Source organism: Perognathus longimembris, chromosome 22 (assembly GCF_023159225.1).
Source record: "Perognathus longimembris pacificus isolate PPM17 chromosome 22, ASM2315922v1, whole genome shotgun sequence".
NCBI classification, from domain to species: domain Eukaryota; kingdom Metazoa; phylum Chordata; class Mammalia; order Rodentia; family Heteromyidae; genus Perognathus; species Perognathus longimembris.
Genome location: NC_063182.1, coordinates 18080538 through 18106244, shown reverse-complemented (window position 1 = coordinate 18106244; position 25707 = coordinate 18080538). Strand labels below are relative to the sequence as shown.

At 36.6% G+C, this 25707-nt stretch overlaps 2 protein-coding genes across 11 annotated transcripts in view; one reads left to right on the top strand and one right to left on the bottom strand.

The window, feature by feature from the left end:
- Mef2c (myocyte enhancer factor 2C) overlaps positions 1–25707 on the top strand; it is a 173607-nt gene that overhangs the window by 12172 nt on the left and 135728 nt on the right. For 6 of the 10 annotated variants that reach the window (XM_048331422.1, XM_048331408.1, XM_048331420.1 and 3 more), the window contains exon 2: positions 4088–4184. The gene's annotated coding sequence lies outside the window, so the exon portion shown is untranslated. Of the gene's footprint in view, positions 1–4087; positions 4185–8665; positions 8904–25707 lie in introns of those variants that run through there. The other 4 variants (XM_048331413.1, XM_048331414.1, XM_048331412.1 and 1 more) reach the window with 4 other exon arrangements.
- LOC125340027 (zinc finger X-linked protein ZXDB-like) lies at positions 5298–8790 on the bottom strand. The gene is made up of 2 exons (XM_048331423.1): positions 8329–8790; positions 5298–7732 (listed from the first exon to the last, which is right to left on the bottom strand). The coding sequence occupies exons 1-2, from the start codon at positions 8623–8625 to the stop codon at positions 7562–7564; spliced, it is 468 nt and encodes a 155-aa protein (XP_048187380.1). The 5' UTR covers positions 8626–8790; the 3' UTR covers positions 5298–7561.

Genomic DNA, 25707 nt, shown 5'->3' with positions numbered 1-25707 from the left:
TAGCCTTGAGCGGGAAGAAGCCAGGGACAGTGCTCAGGCCCTGAGTCCAAGGCCCAGGACTGGCCAAAAAAAAAAAGTGTTTTATATGTCTCAGCTAGTGTCATTTGTAATTAGATAAAAGATATAATCAGATATCCTTTATCAAATTTGATGATTATTCTTTGCTAGGAATTCTCACATTAAATAAGACTTTTCCTCTCTGACTTTAAAAATGCTGTTTTAGTTCTTATTTAAAGTAATAAACTGATTTACTCAAAATTTTTATTCACATAAGCAAGCTCAGTATTATATCCTACTTTGTCCTTTAGAAAAATCATTAGATAAATCTATACTACTACTAATAACACATTTTGAATTTATAAGACAGTATTATTCCCTATGTATCATATGTTTTATGACATGGAATTTGTTTCTGGATGATACTTTAGCAGGGTTTTCTCTTGTTAAAAAGAATATATCCATGCCTAAAATGGGTAAGGTCATTTTCTATAAAGGTAATTACCTACCCAACCCTAGACAAGGTGTCCTGGTCTGACACAGTATACTAGATATGGCAGGGGATTTAATCTCCTTTCCAAGGTTATGGCATGACTTGGGGAATCACTTTGATTCTCTGGACTTGACTTGTCTTCTCTTCTTTAAAAAGTAGGAGTGTGTGATGTCCCCCAAAATATTTTCAGCAGGACGATACAGGTATTTTCACTTTCAGCCATGTCATGTTAGTGTTGTGTAAGAGACATGTGATATTTCTTTTTCTTTTTTTTTTTAACCCAACATTTTTCTTTATTTCTTTTTGTCTATTGCCAACATTCACTTTAAACAATAGCAGCACTCCCCAGGATAACCTACTGTAAAGATGGAAAGGATCACTATCTCATGAGTACTTGAAACATGGCAAATGTAACTCAGCTTTATTTCATTTCAATTACATAGTCACACCTATCAAATGGCTACATTCCTTCAAGAACACTTTTTGAACACTCACTTGTGAATGCTCTACCATGCTCTGGGACCACTTCTCTTTATTGCTTGATGCCCTGTTCATGCCTCAAATAGACAAGAACATCAGAGAGATGTGTATTTCATGATAGCACTTTTGCACAAGATCCCACACTATTTCCATGTGATAACAAAGAAAATATTTGCAAGAGGCCAAAAGAAAAAAATGCTTTGGCTTGGTTTGGAAATAAACGTTCTACTCTGGTGGCTTTTCCCTAGGTACGACTTGCAAACAGCCACCAGGATAGAGACAGTGGTTGGCTTCTAGTTTCTATAAAAGATTCTAAGAGCCCAAGCTTTAAAATCCAGTGTTGGATACATTCTTTCCTATTGGTCTGTCAGGTTGGAAAATAAATAAATAAACATAAATAGAGTGCTTGTGCCCAGCTACTCATGAAGCTGAGATATGAGGACAGCACTGAGAAGCCAGCCTGGGGAAGGATTGTTGGAGACTCTTGTCTCCCATAAGCTAGCAAAAAGCTGGAAATGGGGCTGTGGATCAAGTAGTAGAGCCACAGCCTTGATCCAAAAAGAACCCAGGCCTTGAGTTCACACCCAGGTACCCCACCCCATCCCCAAAAAAGATCTTGAGTTACTGTCACAGGACCTGGCTGCCATGGGACGTTCAGGAGCCACCCTTGCCCCCACCCCCACCCCCACCCCAAGGATCGCAAATGAGGGTATGGGGCAGCTGCCAAAGCTGTGTGTACTGTTTATGGGTGGGCTCATTCTACTTTACCCCTTATGTTTAGGGAGGCGGTTTAGATCTCATCTTCAGCTCTCTGAGATCTTTCTTCAACCTAGGAGGAATAGGACTAAGATCCCCAAATGGAATCATCAGGGAAAACCCTCAATACTGTCTCTGCCTGCTTCACAAGCCCACTCGCTGCTCTAGCAACCATTCCCCAGGCGCCCAGCAGGCACACTCTTCATCCACCCACCAGCAGTCTCTCTGCCCTGCTCCCCCCGCCTGGCACCATACTCTTCCCACAACCACCCCCGCCCTAACACCAAAAAGCGAACCCGCACATCTCTCCCTGCCCCAAGCCAAGGCAGCGTGGTCGCCCGCTCCGCGCATCCTGGCCCAGCAGGTCCCCCAGGAGACCCAGAGCTGTCTCCTCCTCTCCCTTGAGGCAAGCCCTAGGCGGACTCACCCCTAGCAGCAGCCTAGGGGCTCTAGAAAGTCCCCGGAGAAAGAGCCCCCGCCCACTCAACCCCATCCATCCGGTAGAAAGCGGGTGGGAGGAAGTAGCCAAGGGCAGAGGATAGTACTACATAGGTGGTGAGGGCAGAGTTGGTGGGCAGGACCGAAATCACTGGGTTCCTGTGTGGCTGACGCGCCCCTCTGGAACGCCCAGCCAGAGCGGATTCACTTTCCACACAAATCAACCAGAGGATTTGTTGATGCTGCCTGAAATCAGGGACTTAGCAGAGGGTGCTGCTGAAACCAAAGGCATCCCTTGGCTGTCTGGCCTCTAAAGGGGCTATGCGGACTGAATCTCAGCCTTCTGCTTCCTAAAGAAGCAGGTACCAAAACGTTTAAGATACTGCTTTTTTAAATCAGTGAACTCCACTGCTGGTGCTCTGTGAAGAGATTTTTAACCCAACACTTCCACCCAGACCTTCAAAAATGCAGTTATTATAAGGTGGCCAGAAAAAAAAAAAACAGTTCAAAGGGGGAGTGTGAAAATGCATTCCTTAAATTTAAGGTTTCTGTGAAATAAAACCAATGGATGGTTCTATTGAAATGCAATAGAATCAGTTTCCAAAAGAAACATTTAACAATTTTGTGAGTTAGGTGTGTAAAGTCCCATTATATTAAGCTATGTATGTGGGTGCTTTTAAATCAGCCACTGACTTGCAAACAAATTACTAATCAAGCCTTATCTGGGCTTACTGATACAGGAACTATATGAAATATATCATAATTTATTGGACATTTTTAATGCACTGAAGTATCTTTCAGACATTATTTCATAAAGGTTGCATTTCTGTTATCTGAAAAGGCCCTGGGATATATGTATCATGATTTTCACTTTAATAACACACTGTAAAACCAAGCAGAACAGGAGAAAGGAATTGGACTGGAACATTAGTACTTACCACTCGATCAAGTTTAGAGAAACTCACTCTTGTATGTAAAAGACTAAACTCAACCAACAGAACTAGCCCCTTAAAGCTGGCCAAAATTCTTTATTTCTTCTTAGCTTTGACCTAACATAATAAAAAATACAATCAACATGCAATAAAAATACCAAAAAAACTTTATATAAAGTCCTCTTATAAAGCTAAGAAAAATCTGTCTATTATAAATGGGAAAATGGATATGAATCATTGTGATCTTACATGTCACACAGTTAGTTCTTTTTCTAGACTAGTCTCATTCTGATCTTAAGGAAAGGTTCATTTGTGTACTTTAAGTAATGGAGAGCCAATCTAACACAGAGATTAGAACATAAGAACATTTGTCTGTGTTCCATACAGCTAAACACTGCTTGGTAGGATGTTATTAGTAACAAAATTCATAAGTGTTACTAAATCCACATCATTAGCCCCAAAGTATTTTAAAGTGGCCTTAAAATAATGCATAAAATGAGCCTTGCCAGCAACCTAAAGTTGCATTGTAAACACCTCCTAATTTGACAAATCTTGTAAGCTTGATAAGTTATGCATTTTACATTTTTCCTTGTAATTCTTAAGCAGATATAAACTTAAATGTATGAACATAAAGACAAATGTGAGATCATCATATATGAGATAAAGGATATGATTTAAACTTTGCCCTGAAATAGCAAGTATATTGCGGAGTCTTAATCACAATCAGTTCATGTGCTATATATTCTGCTGGTTTGAGTACCAAGCACATTTCGCTGTCTCTATTGAATTTTTGAAATTTACATTTGGACCATAAACTGTTTCTTTTAACAATGTTTTATCACAAATGATCACTGAAGGTCTTTTCTAGCCAGTGCATGGTTTTGTTTAAAGTCAGAATTATTGATTTAGAAGTTTTAGAAATGAATCTAATGTAGTTTGATGTCACCTCTTAAAAATTACTACATATTTTTTATGTTTTACTCATGTTCAGGTGCCAAAGAAGAGCTGCAAACTGTGAAGTAACTTCAATGAAGAGATGAAGTAAAGAATGGAAGGCAAATGACTGTGGTGGTGAAGAAGTGTATGTGGTGAGTGCCCACATTTCTTTTATCATTACCACAAAGTTATCATAAAAGGAAAACTGCCAAATGATTTGTCCCTAAGTATTTATAGTATAGACATATATGAGAAAGATAATTATTTTAAATCATCATAATCTTTTATATTATAAGTAATGTAATGCCATTTTGTTGAAAACTCACATCACATTTCAGGGGTTCCCTTTCAAGTATCCATTACAACTAATTCATTTCACAAGGAGTCATGTACACCATCCAACTACAAAAAGATCAGAGTATGTTTCATGCTATGGAATTTAGGTCCTACTATGGTTTTAGAGTTTTCTGAACTTCCATATTCAATTATCATGTTTATGTTGCAAGTACTCTGAGTAAAGAACAAATACTATATAGTTGAATAATCTTGACAGGTAAGTTAATCCATAGCCTTTCTTCATCTCAGGGTGGGTTGCTGTAGCAACCGCCCCAGATCACTTTAAAATAATTTTTTAAAGCTCACTTCAAGAGCTACACCCAGCGTGGGCCAGGCTTAAAAGCAGGCAGACTCAGTGCACAGGGCTTTAGTAGACTGCTGCTTTAATGTAGGGAAATAGTGAGAAGAGGGGGGTGGTGCAAGATGGTAGGCAACTGATCAGAGATTGAAATATTAGCTTTCCTTACATTTAGGAATTCCAAATATCACAAACTCTTTCACTTCCTGGGCACTTTAATTAAATATACTGCTAAGTATAATTCTTTTGGGGGAAAACTTAATGTAAACTTACATTAAAATAAAACATATTTAATGAAAGGACTACTTGGTGATTAGGCCCTATACACACATATACATAGAGATAATTTATTAAATGTATATCATTCCCAGATATCAATATATTATTAAAGAAAAGTCACCTTTTATTTAACAAGATAGATCTCTATAATCCAATTACAATCTTTTCCTTACTTTATAACTCAATCAAAGACGTAGATTGGAGAATGCATCTAACCTATAAACAAAAGCATAGAAAGTACACATGCAACAATAAAACTCAGTTGTTGTTGTTGTTTTTCAAATTTTGGATAGTGCTGCTGATTGAATCTAGGGCCTTTAATACACTAGGCAATCACTCTACCACTCAGCTACATTCCCAGCCACAAAAGCCTTGAACTCAGTTGAGTTTCCTAACACCCAGGACAAGCCCCTCTGTACATGAGAAAATATTGTGGTCCTAGCCAAATAATATGAGGTGACAAAGATAAAGATGGTTTGGTAAATTTAAAGAAAAAAATAAATACCAGGTTGGGACTTGTTTAAAAGAAGAGTATTAAAGAAAACTCTAAATTAACTACTTCATTACTTTGTAATGAAAATTTTAAATTTCAGGTGAGTGCATACTGTGTATTTCTACACAACCTCTTCTGTTTCCCTTCAACTATTAAAGGCTTTGAGGAAGGAAACTAATGCTAATATTAACTTGGGTCACACATAATTAAGAAGCTAAATCTGCTGAGGGGAAAAAATCTTATATATTCAAAGGCCAACTGTGATACATTCAGATCCAAATTGTTTTCAAGTTATCCACAATGTGGGGTTGTATATAGTTTTGAATGCTAGCATTATCACTGATAATTATGGGTTTGTTATGTTTATCATTAAATAATTCTTTAAAATGTGAAAAGGCAAAATAAAGCAGATCAAGGAAAAATAAATCTAAAACAGTAGTGCACTATGACAAACAGAAATGCCCTCTTTAATCTACTAAACACAACATGATTGAAATTCTTGAACCAGCTTTATCTATTTGTTCATATGTACTTGCTCATAGGCCATTACAATTCATTACATTAATTTTAAACATTATAGCTATAAACTCACATGGTTCTTCAAATGGTTTGCTTTGTGAAAACCTTTGTAAACCTTTAAAAAAACAAAATTAATTTTCTTTTTTACCACTACATACAGACAAATCTTAGTATTTAAAATGTCAGTGTACCTTTAAATTTCTGGAATTTTTTTAGATGTTATACTTTAAATAAAAACCTGACATAGATGTTCTTTGCGGTACTATTAAAATGAATTCATGATAGTAGCGAACTCACCATATGAAAAACAAACAGGCAAGCAAAATGTATGTAATAATCTGCAATTTTTTTTACTATTTCAGATAGTTTTTGCTTTGTGACAGTTTGCCCTGCTTTTCTAAAATAAAAATGCCATCTTCCTTAGCTGTACTAATAGTCACAATGGTAATGAGCCAGAAGCATGAAGATTGTTCAGATCTACTTGTACTTGCCTGTTAAATCAACCATCTCCGTTCAAGTGAAGCTTGGGAGGGTGGGTTGAATGTTGAAATCACTCTTCTGAGAGAAGCAACTAACATCAAATAGCCCCCACAATGAAGCAGGAGGCTTTGAGAACCACTCTGCCTTCATGTATTAAAATAGTTGTCTGCAGGCATACTAAAGAAGTTAACAGGAAATGCAACTAGTCGTTGGGCTAAACACATAGTACAGAAAGGAATTTTTTAAGTGAGGAAATATCTTTAATTAGCTAAATATTTCTGTATACAAGAACTGCCTCCTCTTGTACACTCAGCATTTTGGCCTTTGTTCGTTTTCCATTTCCTTCCCAATATTAGGTTTTTTAGATGTTTGACTATTTCACGTTATCTATATTTTACTGGAATCTTGTCTCTTCATTTGAGTATGGCTAACATTTTATTTTTAACTTTCTTGGGTATGGTGTAATTAGAAAGAGCAGGGTGGTGTCCAGACTCTCATATCTTTGCCTAAAAATTGAATATTAACCTATATTTTTGCTAAAGAAAAACGTTTCACCTGCTTCCACCTTAACACAATGCTCTTCCTTATCAGTCCCTATTTCTGCTTCCTGTGTGGCCCAAAGTCTTCAGTGTAAGTGAGGTCACCAGTAACCTAAAGCCTCTGGGAAGTTGGTTTGGTGTAATGACCTGCACGGGCGCCAGTAAGGTGTAGAAGAGAGAGAAGGGGAAAAGAGGGAGAGAAATAGAGCTTGAGAAAGGAGGGGGGAAATCTCTGAGGCAGCTAGCTAGCTGCTGCCTTGGTAAATATTTCCAAACTGATTAGAAAGTTCATGGCCTCGCAAATGAAGCCAGGATTTCAAAAAACTAGTAATTCTTGTATTGTTTCCTACACAACTAACGTTCGACAAAGCTTCCAGCTCGCTGTCTAGCCCTCCAACCTTTCAGGGTGGAAAGCCGCGTGTTCTGCAGGAAAAGCACGCTGGGATCGAGTGCTGCAGGCATCCTGGACGGTGGCTTTTCCGCGTGAGTAACAGAAGCGCGCACCGACCGGTGGAAGACTGAAGTAGCCAGCGCGAATCCGAAGGGGGAGGGGGGAGTCACGGAGCTATGGTGAGGGTCGCGCTCCTATTGGTCAGAGGAAAGATCCCGACTTTTGCAGGACTTTCCTGCTGGCTGGCACGCTGCGTCCCCGGAGAGCGAGCGCGCGCGGCAGCGGAGACTTCGGCTCTCTCCGAGCGTCCCCTGCAGTGGCGCGGGGAGAGAAGCAGGGAGCCCGCCGCTCAACGTGTTGTCTTCCTTTCGTGCAATAAAGAATTGTCATTAGGTTTGCGTATGGCATGTGCCATTACCCCACCGTAAAACTAAAATTAGCAAAATGTCAGGAATGGAAAGATTGATTCACCCAAGATGCAATTATCATTTAAAAGTGCTTGATTGAGGTACTGATGTTCAGTGATTTATTCTGCATACCATATACATAATTAAAGTAGTGTAGTGGAGTAATTTATCAATCTAGTTGAGACTGGAGGGATGAGGAGGGAGCTGCTGTATGTTTGTTTTATTAAAATGCTCGGAGGTCTAATCCCCGCCCCCCTTTTGCAAGAGTGAAACTGGTGATTTCTCCAGCTCGCGAGGAGCGAGTCCACGGCCTGGGATTGTAGACAGGAGAGAGGGAGAGAGAGCAAGAGAGAAAGAGAGAGAAACGGAGGGGAAGAGGCAACGTGAGGCCAAGGCAAGAACAGATCAAATAAGGGGGGGAGGGGGAAGACACTTCAGCGGACGCGCTGCTTCGAACTCCAACCCTAAGAGCTCAGTTTGCCTTGCCACCCCCGCCTCTCCACCCAGTATCCTGGCATCTCCCTCCGCCCCCCGCCCTCCCCGCCTTTTTTTACGCGAGGTTTCAAAGGCTGTGAGCTGCTCTCCTTTTCCCATTCGTCTTCTGTCACTTCCTTCCTGGACGCAGTTTTCTGGACGAGTCTGGTTACTTTTAATCCGACGGGCTGCAGAGAGCCACTTTCTCCTCCTTCTCTTCCTCCTCCTTCCCCTCGTCCTTCTCCTCCTCCTCTTCCTCCTCCTCCTCCTCTTCCGAGCGGACTGGGCGCGCGCGAATGCGCGGGCCCGCGCGCGCCTCCCCCTCCCCGCGCGCTCACCTCGCGCGCGCGCGCGCGCACACACACAGAGGCATACATCGTCTCCAGCTCTCTCTGCTCGCTCTGCTTGCAGTCACAGACACTTGAGCACACGCGTACACCCAGACATCTTCGGGCTGCTATTGGATTGACTTTGAAGGTTCTGTGTGGGTCGCCGTGACTGCATGTTTGAATCAGGTGGAGAAGCACTTCAAGGCTGGACAAAGTAAAGATTATTGTTTTTTAGTTTTGTTTTTTTTTTCCTCTCTCTCCCTCTCTCCCTTTCTCTTAAGAAAGGAAAATATCCCAAGGACTAATCTGGTCGGGTCTTCCTTCATGTAAGTACCTCTGACATTTCTCGGTAAAAATAGAAATAGCCTGGGTATTGTCTCTGAAAGCTGCCTCAGTATAGTCTATGGCACTAGGACCATCCTTGTGGCTTATTTGAGGGCTGAAGTTGAGGCACGTTGTGCATTCTTTTTCCTTAGATTCCACTATTTCCGTGTGTGCTGCTAAAAGTAACTTTTTAGGCAGTCTTATCCGTTTGCCATCAGTTGTTGAAATCACTTCTGACTGGTGCCTGTCACGCAGTGTGTTTAAAGTTTCATGAAGTTTAGTTCACGTCATTAGCATGTTTGATATGGTGGAGAGTGTGGCGCCTCGGTGGATTTTAATTTTTCACAGAGTGTTCTGTGACCTTGAAAATAGATGTCTTAAGATTTAGCAGTTAGTTCCTTGTGGAAAGATGTTCCCAGGAGTCCCCCTCACCCAAAGACTGATTTGTCCAAGGTTTTGCTTCTGAGCCACTAATTCTTAATTCTTCGGATTAGTTTGAGCTGCAGCATGGCTGTCTGTCAGCCTACCTTTGTGCATCTTCGTCCCTCACCAAAGTGTTGGCTTGAATGAGGGCTTCTTAATTGGTATGGACAAAAAGTAACCCTGGCCTCGGTAGTCTATACATTTCACAATTCATGTTAGGATTTCAGCACCGGCATTGTTGTTTAGACCAAGTCAAATACACAGCTCTTTAAAAACAGTATTAAGTGACTTAGATTGCCTTCTGTTTGGACTTTGGATGAAAGTTACCAAACTCAGTGATAAAGTTGGGAATGAAGGAAGTATATTCAGGCACAACACATTGCTTATTGTGCTAGTACACATTATACAAGTATTTTAATTCAATGCTAATGTTACTACTTTCCCAGAACGTGGCTATTAAATCTTAAAGTATTATACATCTGAGTTATTTATTTCTCAGCAATCTAGGTCCAGTAGTTATCTTTCCTCAGGAAACGCCTTTTTTTTCCTTCACATTTTAGGAATGGGGATCTTTTGTATAAAATACTTTATATGTAAATGCTGACAATATAATAAGTAGAATCAGGCTCTCTGCCAGTTCTTTATACCCAGTCCTCAGTGGAGAAGTGCTTTGACACAAAGTGCATTTTACTATTGTTAATCTGATACTAAGTCTAATGGTACCTGTCTTATGAAATGTTGGGGTGCTGCATATATTTCATAAATGCTAGAAAGGCAACTCTAACCACATCCATCTACCAGTCCAAAAGTGACCAGACTCTTCCCTGGTACCTTGCAAGAAAATTGTGATTACTGAGGAAAGATGTTTATGTGGAGTATAAAAACTTCATTCCTTAGAGGATTGGCAGGATATGGAAATGTGACCACCTGTGAACCTTGTTTAACCTTGTATTGCATACGGATTTTAGCTTTAAATAGACCAGATATCTCCCATTTGAAACAAAAGTATCTAATTTTTTAACTATCACTAGTTTTGGCTAGTCCTTAAAATGTTCAGGATGTATCAAACTGTTTTTTTTCCTATTAATTTATTAGTTTTAGGTAAAAATGCAATTAATGAACTATGTTATGGTCTTCTAAATTATTTATTAAGGTAAAAGAAGCAGTTCTAACACAAATGGATTCAGTATTTGATAGATAAAATGAGGTGCCTCTAGTTAACACCTTATCTCAAGAGGAAAAAAAATATTTTAAGTCTGTGAGAATTTTTTTCCTATTTGCAGAAAATGTATTTAACTATATCTTATACTATTAAATCAATTTTAAAATATTTCATCAAAACACACTTTAAATAAAACAATAGTTTAAAATTTGGTTCTTCAGTCAAGGAGACATTAACTGGTAATTATCTTTACTTTGTTTTGCAGTAATTTTTATAAAAATCTACTATTTATTAATAAAATACACATAGCTGTCAAATGTTTGCATATTTGTGCTGTCTGCATCCTGTTTGCTATGCGATTACACAATGAGAAATAATAAATATTAAGGTGCAGCTCTTATTAAATATTAATTTTATTAACATTGGCTTAAATAACAAATAATAAGAATTCAATTTTTTATCTTCCCAGAGCTAGTCATACTTTCAAAGTGTATAAACACAGGTGTTAACTTTTCTGGATAGGACCACATTAGCCTAAATAACTACATAAAATTTAAATTGAAAGGATTTATTGCACTACCTCTTTTTTTTTTCTTTGTAAGCCGGCTTATTTTGAAAAAATTTAGGAAAATGTTTCATTCCAATGTGGAAAGCAGCTCTATAATGATTCAAAATTAAGTCCTGAAGAAGTATTATGTCCTATATTTTTCAGCTATTAATTTTTCTCTTGTTACTCAGTTTGCTGTCAATAATTTGCTTAAGAGTCCTGCTGTCTCTTTGTAATAAATGATACATTGTATTCAAATTTCTTTTATAATGAACTGCATCAAATACCTTCTTAGCATATGTTAGCATCATCTTTAAAACTTTCTTCTATTTATTGTAGACATTTTGTGGTTTGTTTCCCAACTCTATGTGCAATATATTTTGAGTCCCTAAAATCTCAGAAAGTGACAAAATTGGGTTAAATATATGTTCAGTAATACTTGCATTACAAAACTACAAAGAAATAGTTATTAAACAGAGAACCGTGGTCCCCAGGGCATGAGTGAAAAAACCATGAAAGAATTCAATCTGCAATTAAGGGTCATGGAATGTCCTTAAAGAGAATATTAATAAAATGCTATATATTTACAAAAGCTCATTTTCTGAGAAAATGCCTCCCAAGTTAATCTTTTTACACATATGGTGAAGACACAGTGAAAGGCCTTAGCGACTGATACTCAGTGAGTGTGCTATATGTGTAAGGAGGGGTGATTATGATACCATCCTCAACACTGCACCTTAATCTCATGGACACATGGACTGTCCTGCAGTCTGTTAAGCTTGACTGTTCATTGAGATCTGTCACCTTTAGGAAATCAAACCAGATTACAGGGACGATTCACAAAACCAGGAGCGACAACGGAGTCTGTGCACTTTACAAAAGGCAGATTACACAGTTCACGTGTCATTCTGATAGGTCAAAGATAAAAGCTGAGTGATGAGGACCGGCAAGGCACTCGGATTTCAAATGATTGCTAGATAAGTGTATGACGACCCTGTTGCTTCATCATTATGAAGAGCCATTCAAACAGTAGAAAACTCCGTTTTCAAATAATAGACTTTCAATAGCGCAGTGAGAGAAAACGTGCTCTTTACCTGTTTTTTCATTGCTGAAATTTTAAGTTCCATCACTTCTTTATGAACAGATTTCAAGTTGTCTGCTTTATGTGCAGTGGTTATTATAAGGCTTAAACTTATTGGACATTTTCAGGAGTATGGTAAAGCTTACAAAGCAGAATTTGCCAGAAATAAAATATCCTTGTAGTTTTGAGTAATTGAGCAGAAAATGCATAATAGTCAATGCCCATTAAGTTGTTCTATAACCAACTCCAGTCTTTGTGAAAATATTTAATTACGATATCATGAATCTGTACATGTGAAATATAGCTTGATAGGTGTTGATTGATCAATTATGTGTATACGTTTGTATATTTCATGAATTTTTTATAAAAATCCCTCTTTACCACAAAACATGATGTGTTGAAGGTTCATTTCAGAGAATAAACTTTTGTTTCAGAAAATGACATTTTGAAAACTCCAGCTTCTTATACATCCAATTCTTCAGTAATCTCTTGCTTTCTCTAAAATTGAAGTCTTTTTTTACCCAACTGATGCCTCCTAGTGTTTCACACAATAAAACACTAATGAGTCACCCATAAATGTAAACAGTGCATTTTCATTGCCTATGTGTTCTGTGGTACATAAAATTAATATTTATGTGTTTAATTTTCTGTGTATTATTATACTAAGATAGCAGATTTTAGTGAATGAAATGTTCCATTGATGTGAATTTGTGACACATGCAGGTTTTCTTTGACCATAACAATATCTTACTAAGTTTTAATAAGTTTATTACCTTTAGCTCCAATTTATATATTCCCTGTATATCTTCACTCTCCCTCCAAGGGAAAAACATAGGCAAAATAGCAGAGCTTCCATTTTGTAAGCCTGGAAATTACTGAGCTAAAATGCATAGTAAACAAGTGGCAAAGAGAATAACCACCTCACTTAAATCCTAAAAAGTAGGTAAAGAAATGTTAAAAGTTGCCTACTCTGTTTACATTTTCAAATAAAGGAAAAGAGAATTTCAGAAATAAAAGGAAAGATAAGCGCCCAAATTGCCACAAATATGGAGTGCATTACTTATTTGAAAGATAACAACAAAGAAAAAGTTGGTTCAGGCATATACAATTCTACAAAAGGAAAGGAAGCCTTATTAGAATGTAATTTTTCATGCTTAGTAGATTGCTTTACTTAGGTAGAAATCAGTAGACACTAACTTCAGAGTAAGTTTTCTGACATTAGAATGACAAGAAGAGACCTGTGATATTCTTGCAGGTCTGTGATTTTTTTTTTAATAGGTCTCTGATTTTACTTAGGAATTTGGATACTTTAGTTTATTTTTTTTCTCTTTGTATTCATATGAAAGGGAGGAACATTATCCTAATAGTCTTAAATTGAAAAGATGTAGTAAAAATTCTTTAAGAGTTATTGGTCTCTTCCTGAGATGTCATACAGCACACACACACCACGAACATTCATGACTTTCTTCCATTAGCACAAATATTCTAAGCATCCGAATACAGAGGCTACATCGAATGTAGTTCACTGCTGTTACAAACAGGTGTCTGTTAGTTCTCTTGTTAAAATTACTTGGCATATTAACATTTGACTATCAGTTAATTTTCTAATTTAATCAATGATACAGTGTTATTATGATTCTGTACTTCTTAGACACATTTCAAAGAATGTAAGGGGGTGTGTTCCTTTCTCGTTCAAGGAAGCAAACATGTAGAAAGGGGTGGGCCTTTCCCACAAGAGCCACATTTCTTCCTTTTGAGAGTTGAAGCAAATATGCAGTATGTAAGAGAATAGCAGCATGAGAAAGGAAATAACTTGTAAAGATCTACTGTAGTTTGTGAGCACAAAAACTGTCACACGGAACACTGAGAAAGATCTACAAAATATTGAAATTGTAATATATATTTTAATGTTTATAAGTGCAATCACTGTAAAATACATTCAAATAGTAGAGATCTAGCTCAATGCCACAATTTAATAGTTACTACTATTTACATATAGCACTGAAGCATAAAGAAATAAAAGCTTCTAGGAAGCATCATTCCCTGCTTTTCTCTTAAGAATACGGAGATAGCACTAATGAATTTATGTTAATTGTTTTCATCTGTGCAAGAAAAATCTTTTCTGATGAATACTATTGTGAAATATAAGATTATAGGAAAGATTATCCAAAACAGTCTTGTCCCACATTTCCTTAGTATCACTTTTACTGCAAAAAGTAAAAGCATATTCCTATTAAGGATGAAAGTTGAGATAGTTATGTAAATCCATGGTTTAATATCATTCCAAAATATGAAGAACATTTATTTGACATCCCTGTAATGTATTTGCTCGACTTTGTCATTCTACTGCCCAAGTTAAATTTCTGTGTTTGTTTTTGAATATAATCAGTGTAAACAAAGTTCAGAGTACACATGAAGAGAATAATTTGAGAGTGTTTTAAAGAAAATATGTGACATGGGGCTGGGGATATGGCCTAGTGGTAGAGTTCTTGCCTTGAAAATATGTGACATTGTGAGCACTATAGACCCTACACTTCCTATAAGCAGATTCCGTAAGAATTACTACTCTTTAGTAATGCAGCATTATAGAGACTTTACTAATTCATAATGTTGCAAATTTTAAATAAATGGAGCAATGTTGTCCATCCTGCAAGTACTCCAATTCATATGGAATGACAGCACAAGTCTTCAAGAGATGTTTTAAATAAGGCACCTTAATTTTGAAAACTGTTTTTACCAAATAGCATCTTGAGCATGATCTAGTTTTCCCTTTGTATCTTCTTATCAAAGATAAGATGTGCATGAAGAACTTGTATAAATCATTCTCAAATGATCTGTAACGTAATGTATTTTTAAAGTTCAGTTATAGTTATTTGACTGAATGTAAAGTATCTTTAAGAACGGCCCTAACTACTCCTATCTTTGTTTTTTTTCCCCATATATTTGGGTTTTTCCAGCAAGGTAGTATGACAGCAAGAGACTGCAATCCTTTTCCAAATCCTAAAGATGGGCAGCCTCGGCTAAGATTTGCTTATTCATTCACAAAATTAGAAAATAGACTTACTAATATGAATAAGCCAGGACAGTTAAGGAAACTGACTTACTCTTTGATAGGAAAAAAAAAACCCTTGACTTTTATTTTTTTATCTTCTAATTAATTCTAGCCCTTGTATAAGGAGTATAACCAAGTCTTATTAGGGAGAGGTGGTGTTACTGCTTTATGCAACATGAGGGATTGATATTTCTTTAAAGTAATTTTGAACATGTGATTATTTAGCAGAAATCTTCACGGGAGCATTTATTTTTAGAAATCACGGTCACACAAGGAACCTTTATAGGACCGACTACTTAATTGCGGTCCAAGTTCTCTTTAATGAATGAACACACACACTGAAGAGCACATATTTTAAGAATATAATGGCTCTATATTTTAAACAATTTTGCCACACATTTTATATCAGAATAGAACGTATATGTCTAAGCAGATGTTTTAAGTTATATCCTTCATGTAGGTGAGTCTGTAAATGTACCATTTAACTTAAATGGCTTTGTGGGTAGGTAGTGTGAGGAGTTTAAAAAGAGGGAAAATTCTCCAGTTACTATAGTTTCAGCTCTTTCTTTTTCAAAAACAGTAATTACACTCAGGATAAAGAAAGAAAAATAAACTCTTTTAATTTCTTGTAACATCCACAGTTTCTGAGGTAGAGCTCTGGTGTATTTTTATTCTTGACTACGCAGGGCAGGTACTGGCAGCAGGAATACAAAATGAAAACTTGCTGGCTGCAGCCCAGAACCAGTGCAGAGTACCACATCATAAACTTCCCGTCCTCAGTCTGAGAGTGATTTCAACCCTAAGCAATGTCCCTTTCTCCCCTGCGAAGGCTATGGAGCTGTGAGGGCCTTCTTCCTGAGAAGTAGCTTTGGGAAAGGAAAAGCATAATGTTTCCCTTCTATAACTAGAAAATTCTGCCTCTTAATCACTAAAACATTAGCCGCAAAGTGAATTCAGTATGCTTCCCCCATTTTTGTTTTTTATTCCCACCTAACAGTTTAGAATGCAGGAAACAATAGATATGAGAGGGAATATGAGACCTCTCCCTCACATGAAGGCCCAAGCAGACATCCCCACCCCTCCTTTTTTCAATTTTGTTTTGCTGGACAAAAACTAAAAATAAGAAAAATACACAGTGATTTCTTTTCAATGGAGTCTGTGAATTATATTCCAGATAAGTAATATCATTCTATGATGTAAATTTAAGTTGAGGAGAAGCAACAATGTTCCAATATAATATATGGTCCTGCCATGATGTTTGTTGATAAACATTCACACTTTTTGTAATTATTAGGTCAAAATACAGAATAGAAAGACAAAAAAAAATATGGGCATTGCCTTTCAGATTTGGATTAGGCTCTTGATTTGAAAGGTGCCATGAAGGCAATGTGTTTAATACCATTCAAGGTAAATCAACTTCAAAAATAATCTGTATTCCCATTCCTTACATTTGAAGCTGTGGTCTGAAAACTTCCACTTCTCTTTTAAATGTAAAGGGGAAAAATGTTTGAAAGTAGTTTTCAATTAGCAAGTTACATTTTCAAATGTTACCAATGTAATTTTTTTAATTCTATGAAAAATAATTCCTAGCTGCCTCTTCGTTCAGTCAAGAGAAGAATCTCATTTGAGAGAGGTGCAATCAGATTTTTGCCAGCACACCTTTCTAAAACTAGCATTCTCCTTTGGAAATATATTAAATGGGACCGTTCAGGAGAATGTGTTACTACATAATAAATATTTATTCCAATTTTATTTTTGCACTAAATTATTTAACTGGGAATGAATGAGGTAGAAATGTTAGTTTAGTCAGTAGCCTATTAAACCAATTATTAACTGCCTATTTACAATTTACCAAATCAGGCCAACAGTGAAAATGATTTAATTTTTCTTTAAAATAGAGTAGATAATTTTAATTCTGTTTAAATATCAGTCAGCTACTTTTCTGTGGATGTGTATGTTTCTCAAAAGAGTGTTAATAAACAAATATAGCATAAACCTTAAAGAAATGTAAAAGGCAACTCATAAGAATGTGACCACAGTGTCATATTCTTGCTCTAGGTGTTTTGGCATGTTCCTTGCACCTGGCAACCTTTAAGGACCATTAGCAAGGGAGAAAAAATGCTGAATTTTTTGCATATATTAATACAGAGGGGAGCCAATAACATTTTATTTCCATTTTTTAAATTACACATTCTTTTCAAAAGCCCCGATTAAAACTATCCTTTAATTTAAAACTGTCCTTTAATTTCCTATGTAGCATGGCATTTATTATTTTCTTGGAATTTTCTTACAAGAGTAGCATAATTTATATCACCACTCCTTAATAAACATTCTTAGGCCCATTGTCAAGTATCAGCTATTGACTATATGGAATGGATAAAAATATTAAATAGAAAGTAAACTATCTTGATATTTAAGTATTACAACACTACCTGAGTAAAACATGAGTCTCTTGAAGCTTCGCCTAATAAGTAATTCTCTGGACAAGAATTTCAGAAATTGTAAATGATGATAGCTAGTACATTACAATGACTCCTTTATGGAGACCTGATCTTCCTCCATGTTGGAGAAGGTGTACAAAGTTGTTGGGTAGTCTTGTAGTAAAGGTTTTATATAAGGCTAGAAGGTAGGTATTTTTACGCTCATTTTGTTGCCATTAATATTAGTATGCTTAAAAGGTATATATCAAGATCTAATTCATTCTGGATTATCTGTCCTAATTAAATTAAGGCTAACACTTTTGGTGACTAGAAAAATGTATCTGTGTGTTCATTTGTTGGATTTATTGGAATCCAACTTAAAGTGTGTAACAGCCTGTGAGTTAAGGAAATAATTTTGACTTCTCCTTCTTTTTATGTTTGAATTTTTTTTCTCTCCAATAAACCCAAAAGAAATTTCCATGACCTGAATAGATTTCCAAAAGGTGGCATGTGGTACTCAGACCCACAGTTTATTCCTTACAGACTTGTTACTGAAATAACTCTGCAATGTCCCATCTATAACTATTTGATCTGGCTTGAGTGAGAGTAAGTATTAGTGTTCTTCCCCACTTGTCTCATTTTATAGCTCAAAAAAAAATCAAAGAATTCTGGACTTTACCTTTTTTTCTACCATTTTTATTGTTTTTGGATTCTCTGCTGTACATGTACTAGGTATTGTGAAAGCAAGGACACTTTTAACTTGCTTTAACTACGTCTGTGAGATCATAGAACTGTTTAAAGTGTTAATTTATGTCCTTAGGCTTGAGAGACTTGTGTGTCTAAACTTAAACTGATGCCATGTCACGAGAAAGCTCAGGGAAGTGGTCTCGAAAGAGCAAGGTTGACAGGATTGTGTCTTTGTCATTAACTAGTAACATCGTTAGAGTCAATGGACCATCTATCATGACAAAATGCACAGTGTCATGAACTCCCAGAAGGTGGCATGGTTGTGGGACAAGCTGACCCAAATTTTGGGTTTCATAATGTTTTATGAAGTGTGTTGAGCCAAAACTCTTATTGTACTTGTGTGTGTGTGTGTGTGCGTGTATGTGTGTATGTGTGTGTGAGTGTGTGTATGGAATGAGGAATGTGAGTGGGAGGAAGCAGAGGACAACAGAAACAGAAATCAGGCGAGAATGATCATGAACATAGAGAAAATTGTTCAAACATAAAGAGTTGAAGACTCCATTGACATCTTAACTGTAGCTCTTTGAATATACACATGTGTGATTAGGACACGTATTCATAAAGTAGTGAGGAATAAACGTGAACATCAGCCGAAACCAGGTTCAAAGGCTGTTGCCCCCATTTCCCATTTCCTGGAAAGTTAGATGTTTTAAGCAGGTTACTGAATCATCAGGAAACCTCAGTTTCAGCATCTGTACGATGGGGGAAATGACAGCACACACCTCTTAGAGTTTTTATAAATATTGAATACATATAAAAGCATAATGCAGACATATAGTAAGCATTCAATAACCATTGTTATCATAACAGCATGTTACATTTTAATTCTATGATCAAATAATCACTTAGAAATCTTGGTGGGATAATTACCTGAAATTTTAAAGAATGAATATTACAACTGGTTCACTTTCAGGGTAAGTTTCTAGTTCTGATGTTAGGTCGATTCTAATGATTGCTAAGTGAAAAATATACTTTTTTCCAAGAAAATCAAAACCTTTCACACATCAGATGGTATTAAATACTGGTTTCAGAATCAGAACTGGATCCAAAGAAAGAAAATAATTTCATTCAAGAGTTTCAGAATTTATTTGTTGAAAGTTCTCAATTCCACAAAACATTCTCTAATTTCAGTTTGGGGAAACTGATTCTATACACATAGAGATGGTAAGCTGTTTTTGAAAACAGTCTTCACTAAAAATTCTAAAGCCTTTTTAAAACAATCAGTATTCCCTACTTTCCCTACTTTCGAAAGACACATAACTGTTCCTTGTTCATTTATTTCTTATTGCATTATTTTGGTTGTAGTTTCAGACAAGATTTCTTTCTGAGGCATGAGTGTTATTTGCTCATCTTATACTCCTTCACAAGTGCTTTTACATATAAGATTTAACTTAGACAATTTGCTGGATACATTAATAAATTATATTTACTTATACAAATAAAGTGCTTTTTAAATTAGTGTAGTTCAAACTAAATAAAAAGCATTCTTACAATTATTTGTCCCAGTCTTGGGAAATTTATCTACTCTGAGGTGATGAATAAACGTACTCAATTTGGGTATTTTCACTAAGGTGAGAAAAAACATTGTAGATAATGTAGAATATATCCTGAGAATTACATATGATATCCAGAATAAAAAATTTTAAATAAAATGAGGATGGAAATGGGAATCTTTCTTGGGGTCAGGAACTGTTTATCACTTCTTGTTCAGCTTTGTATTCAATTTCTAAAAAAAAAAAAAAAACCCTCATATGTTGGATGACAGATAATGTGGACTAGGCCTGCCCAGTTTATACAACCTGGGGAGTTGTGACTGCTTGAAACTGTTCTCATGCTTTTGAATAACGACCCTCTGGTGTGCACCTTGCATTTCAGCTTTCTTTTCTAACCCTGTGTTAATGCCTGGCTAGAGAGTGTTCAGCACAAGGAATACTTGCAGAGTGGACTTCCCTGTGGTAAAACAGCATGGACAGCTCCCAACACTGCAATCAAGGATGCCTCTAAAAGCTTTAATTTAAAAATAATAATAATAATAATAAGTCTGCATGAAGATGATGGAGCCCTCAAAGGCACATGGGCTGAGAGAATTATTACCATCTGCAACCCCCTCCCCCTACTTAGTAGCCTTTCCAGGGTTATGATTACTGGAAAATGGCTGTTAATCACCAGAATTTTTTTTGACTGCAGCTGCTTCAGTCACACTACTAATCTATTAAACAACTTTGTCTCCAGTTTAAAATTTGCATTGTATACTGTATAGAATAAATTTTCATTGTAATCAGTGCATCCAAGAGAACTTCCTGATATGATTTATAGAAACACATTTGGTTTTTATGTAGGGACTCTTCTGCTAGTGAGCCAACTGTTTAAACAATAGTGCGGTTGATCAGCAGAAAATGAAATATCGTAGCACTATTGAGTATAAGCACTATTTACAATAGTCACATTTGCGAGATATTTGAATTGTGTCTTCTTTGGCACGTGGCCATATAATATCCATATATAATTCAAAACCTTAACCCAGATATTTGAAATTTGACTTGAGCCCTGAAAGCGTTTTTATAATTTTAGTGTTCATGTACCAGACTGTGGTAGAGTGGCACTTTTTTCTACTCTCATACTTATTACATTTGCCATAATTTGAAGAAATAATCCCAAATCGCAGTCAATATTTAGTGCTAAGAGAGTACAAAACTAAGAGAGTACAAAACAGCCTTAATTTACAAAAGACTCTTAGAATGCATTCTTATATTCAAAATCGACAGGCTACAAGAGGTGGTTGGCTGATATTCATCATGTTGGAAAGAATGTTTCAATTAAAGTTGAGCACTTTCTCTTCCAGGTCTTTTTTTCCTCCATTTTTTATTTGCTGTGCCAAGGTACCCATGTGTGTTTTTCCACTGTCATCTGGCTCTTTCCCAGCAGATGCACACAATCTGTTCTGCTGTCACTAACAGGGTTCGGTTTCTGAAAAGAACGTGTCAGAACATGCCACTATAGTCACTTTTACAGGTTTTTTTAAAGAGTAACTGAGAATATATGCATTGCCCTAGTTTTATGGTACTCAGCCTTTAAGAGATTTCTAAGAAACTTTTATAACAGACAACACGCTTTCTTCTAAACATTGGCCAATTATTTACTTCCATTAAAAAATAAAATCTTAATGGCTGGGAAAGTGGCTTAGTGGTAGAGTGCTTGCCTAGCATGCATGAAGCCCTAGGCTCAATTCCCCAGTACCACATAAACAGAAAAAGCTGGAAGTGGTGCTGTGACTCAAGTGGTAGAGTGCTAGCCTTGAACAAAAGAAGCTAGGGACAGTGCCCAGGCCTTAGGGACAGTTCAAGCCTTAGGACTGGCAAAAAAAATTAATAAAATAAAATCTTAAAAGTACCAATGTGTCTTTAATGCTGAAATATATCATGGTTAAAATTAAGACCAGATTTTGATAGAATTGCTTAAAATAAACTAAAGATTTCTTTAGAAAATTTTTCTTTCCAATTATGAAAATCCGTGCAAAATTAGATACTTAACCTACTTTGCCACTCAAGATTTCCCGCTTAATGTCATGTTTATTTTTTTCCCCTGATAAACTGCTTAGGGTATTGTCATAAATTCAAGTATTTCACCTGATAATGTTATATTGTTATCCTTAAGTAAACTATCTTTATTGAGTTGAACTAAAATAAATTAAACTATGGAATGCATTCTTGCTCTGCAGAGAGACACTTGATAAATAGTATTTTCACCAAATATTATGACATTACATTTTTTATTTTTCTCATTTTAAAAGCATCCTAGGTAAATATTCCGAAACTCAATTTTTAGTCATTAAGGTTTCTCTATTGCGACAATGTATTCTTAGTAGTAAAAGCATTAGGTTTATGTTGTCTTTTTCATTGAAAGTAATTTCTTTAATACTTGAGTAATGGAAATTGTGTAAATCGATAAATTTGAGTTCAGTTATTCAGGAGAGATTTTAATTTTTTGAATGACTAATAGTTTTACAAATAATGTTAGGAAGACAAAATATTTCTTATCTGAGAGGGGTAGTGACTTAGGGATGGGGTCAGACAAATGGAGACAGAAATAGTGGGCAGGCAAATACATAGACATAGATGAAAATAAAAAGAGAAAACTTGAGACCAATAAGAATGGGATCAATGAGAAGAGGAGAGAGAATAATGAGGGGAAACACTGACCAAGATGCATTGTGCACATAAATGGACATGTTAATTTGAAACCCCTTTATACAACTATTTGAAGATAGTAAAAACAATGATTTTAAAAGTATGTACATATGTACTTACATACGTAAGCAAAAACATGAACATGCAAATACTAACTAGATATGCTTACATTTTGTACATAAGTCAGGATATTTCTGTCTCCCAGAACTGATAGCTTTAAAGGTTCTTAAATGCTAATCCTAGGGTGTGATTTTTTTTAATACTTTTGACTTGGGTAATGAGTCATGATCCAGGAACATGAAACTCCTTACTCAAGCTTAACATGCATAGGAACTACAATTGCAAGTTAGGGAGTGGAGGTGTGGCTCAAGTGGTAGAACCAGGAGCCCTGAGTGCAAAAGCTAAACAAGTGCACACGTCCCTGAGATCAAGTCCCTGTGTCTAAAATTAAAATGCAGTTTGCAAAACATAATTAAATAATATTAATTATATATATTTATTTCAGAAAATAGTTTAGATTTCTACACACAATTTTTATGTGTACCTCAGGTATAATGTATCACACTATTGTCATGTCACATAGACAACCCATGCAATAGAAATTAAGGTTATTTTATTTATTTTTTGTCCAGTCCTGGGGCTTGGACTCAGGGCCTGAGCACTGTCCCTGGCTTCTTTTTGCTCAAGGCTAGCACTCTGCCACTCGAGCCACAGTGCCACTTCTGGCCATTTTCTGTATATGTTGTGCTGGGGAATCGAACCCAGAGCCTCATGTATAGGAGGCAAGGACCACTAGGCCATATCCCCAGCCCCAGAAATTAAGGTTAATTTTAAGCCAGGCACCGATGGTTCATATCTGTAATCCTTGTTACTCAGCAGGCTGAGATCTCAGGATCATGATTTGAAGCCAGCCTGAGCAGGAAAGTACATAAGACTCTTATCTCTAGTTAACTACACTAAAAAAGCTGGCTCAAGTGGTAGAATGTTAACTTTGAGCAAAACAGGGACAGCATGCAGGCCCTGAGTTTAAGCCAGCCCTGGCCCTGCACAAAAAAAAAAAAAAAGAAAGAAAGAAAAGAAAAAGATTGTTAACAATTGTACCCACTAGGGCAAGAAATATTATGCAATTGAAACTCATTGGTATTGTTGCCACAGCATGCAATCTAATTGTTGAATCATGTGACTATTAGACATTTTCTTAGTTCATGTAAAGTGCAGAATCCCTAGTGGTTTCATTTTTAGATGCTACAGTGCATACATATCTTTTATAAGTTTAGTTTGCAACTTTTTGGTAATATTGTTTATAAATATAAAATTAATCATAAAGGAAAATTCACAATTCTGGAGTCCTCCACTTTTCCTTACCAATATGTGTTCACATGCACATGCACACACACACACACACACACACACACACACGCACACACACATATTGGGCAAGGCCCTGAGATCACACTTCAGTATTGCCTCACACCTCAGTATGATCCTCCTATACTACTCACATAGTAGTACCATCACATCTTGCTTATTTGTGGGGATGTAGTCTTGCTGCCTTCCCTAGGTGATCCTCCCATATCCACCTCCCATGAACTAGAATTGGCGGCATGAGCCCTTGTGGCTGCCTAACATTTAAATTTATCCATGATTTTTCATGTCACATAACTTTCCAATTAACCTGTGGGTACTTGCTTAGTTTTTCATGGTTCCAAAGAGTTGTTCTTGGCATAAAGGTCCTTGAGTCAGAGAGGAACAAACAAGACTACTTGGGCTTGGCTGGGCTCTGGTGGCATACGTGTGTAGTCCTAGCTATTCAGGAAGCTGAGATCTGAGAATTGTGATTCAAAGCCAGCTTGGGCATCAAAGTCCATGAGACTATTTCAAATTAACCACCAGAAAACCACAAGTGGAGCTGTGGCTCAACGTGGTAGAGTAGTACTTGAGTAAAAAGAGCTCAAGGACAGTGCCCAGACCCTGAGTCTAAGCCCAATGACCAACAACAAAAAAGACTTCTTGGTCTAAATCCTATTAATGCCAGAGCCTACCAGCAGTGGTGCTGTAGGAAAATTGTAGAATATTAAAAAAGAGTAGTCTTAGATTTGTCAATTATTACTTTTATTGAGGAAGAAATCCCATGGACATGGACACCAGTAAGAATCCTATTTTCCTAATACTGGAGTTTGAACACAGGCCTCTCACTTGTAAAGCAGGCACTCTACCCCTGAGTCACAGCTCCCTCAAAAGAATCATTGCTTTTTCTTACAATGTGAATACTAGTAAGAAAGACAAAACTTCATAGGCAGCCCTAGTTAGAACTATTCTGCATCACTAAACTTTAATTTTTATTTATCACTTACAGTATGAACAGAATCTTAAATATCACTGAAAAATATAAAAATTTACCCCTCTAATACTAGCTACTCAGGAAACCTGTATCTGAAGATTGAAGTTGTAAACTAGCCTGGACAGAAAAATCTGTGAGACTTTTATCTCTAATAAGCCAGAAAGAAAGAACGAAAGAAAAAATGAGAGAAAGAAAGAAAGAAAGAAAAGAAAGTAAAGCTGGGGTTCAATGGTAGAGTACCAGCCTGCCACTTCAGCCACACCGGAGTGAAAAAGCTGAGCAAGAGTGCAAGGTCCTGAGTTTAAGCCCTAATACCAACACAACTTTTCTGTTTTTAGCAAGAATTCACAGAACTTGCAATTACATTTGTCTTCTGAAATGCCTGTAAATGTCAGGTCTTTCAAGACACATAATCTCTTTATTTAATAATACCGTATAGATAACAAGTCTTTTCTTTTTTTTTAAGATGAAAGAAGAATAGTTTTTAAATGTGATTTTTTTCCTAGTTCTACTGGAGATGAACTTTGGAACCATTTTATCTCAAAAAATACGCTTTGGAATTTTGCAATTTCCAACATGGGGACACCACCCTTCCTTGTGACTTGGAGGTGATTCTGTGCATTGCTTAGTCATGAGTCTGTAGCAAAGATAGATCATTCTTGTGAAGCTGTCCTCAAAACATGTATTATTCATCACATAAGAAACCCATCAAAGTCTCTCACCGCACACATAATGAAAGGCTGGACTGTGGTGACCAGAAGGCTCTTCATTCAGTTTTCTTTAGAGAGTTAAAGACAGTTGTATTCATTTTCCATCTGCACGGACATATGTTGACCAGTTGGTTTT

Bases quoted from the DNA above. Each gene is read 5' to 3' on its own strand.
- LOC125340027 (XM_048331423.1), bottom strand. From the start codon at position 8,625: ATGTATGCCTCTGTGTGTGTGCGCGCGCGCGCGCGCGAGGTGAGCGCG. The intron at 7,733-8,328 runs GTAAAAAAAGGC...ATTGCACGAAAG, and splicing joins CACAGCCTTTGAAACCTCGC to GAAGACAACACGTTGAGCGG.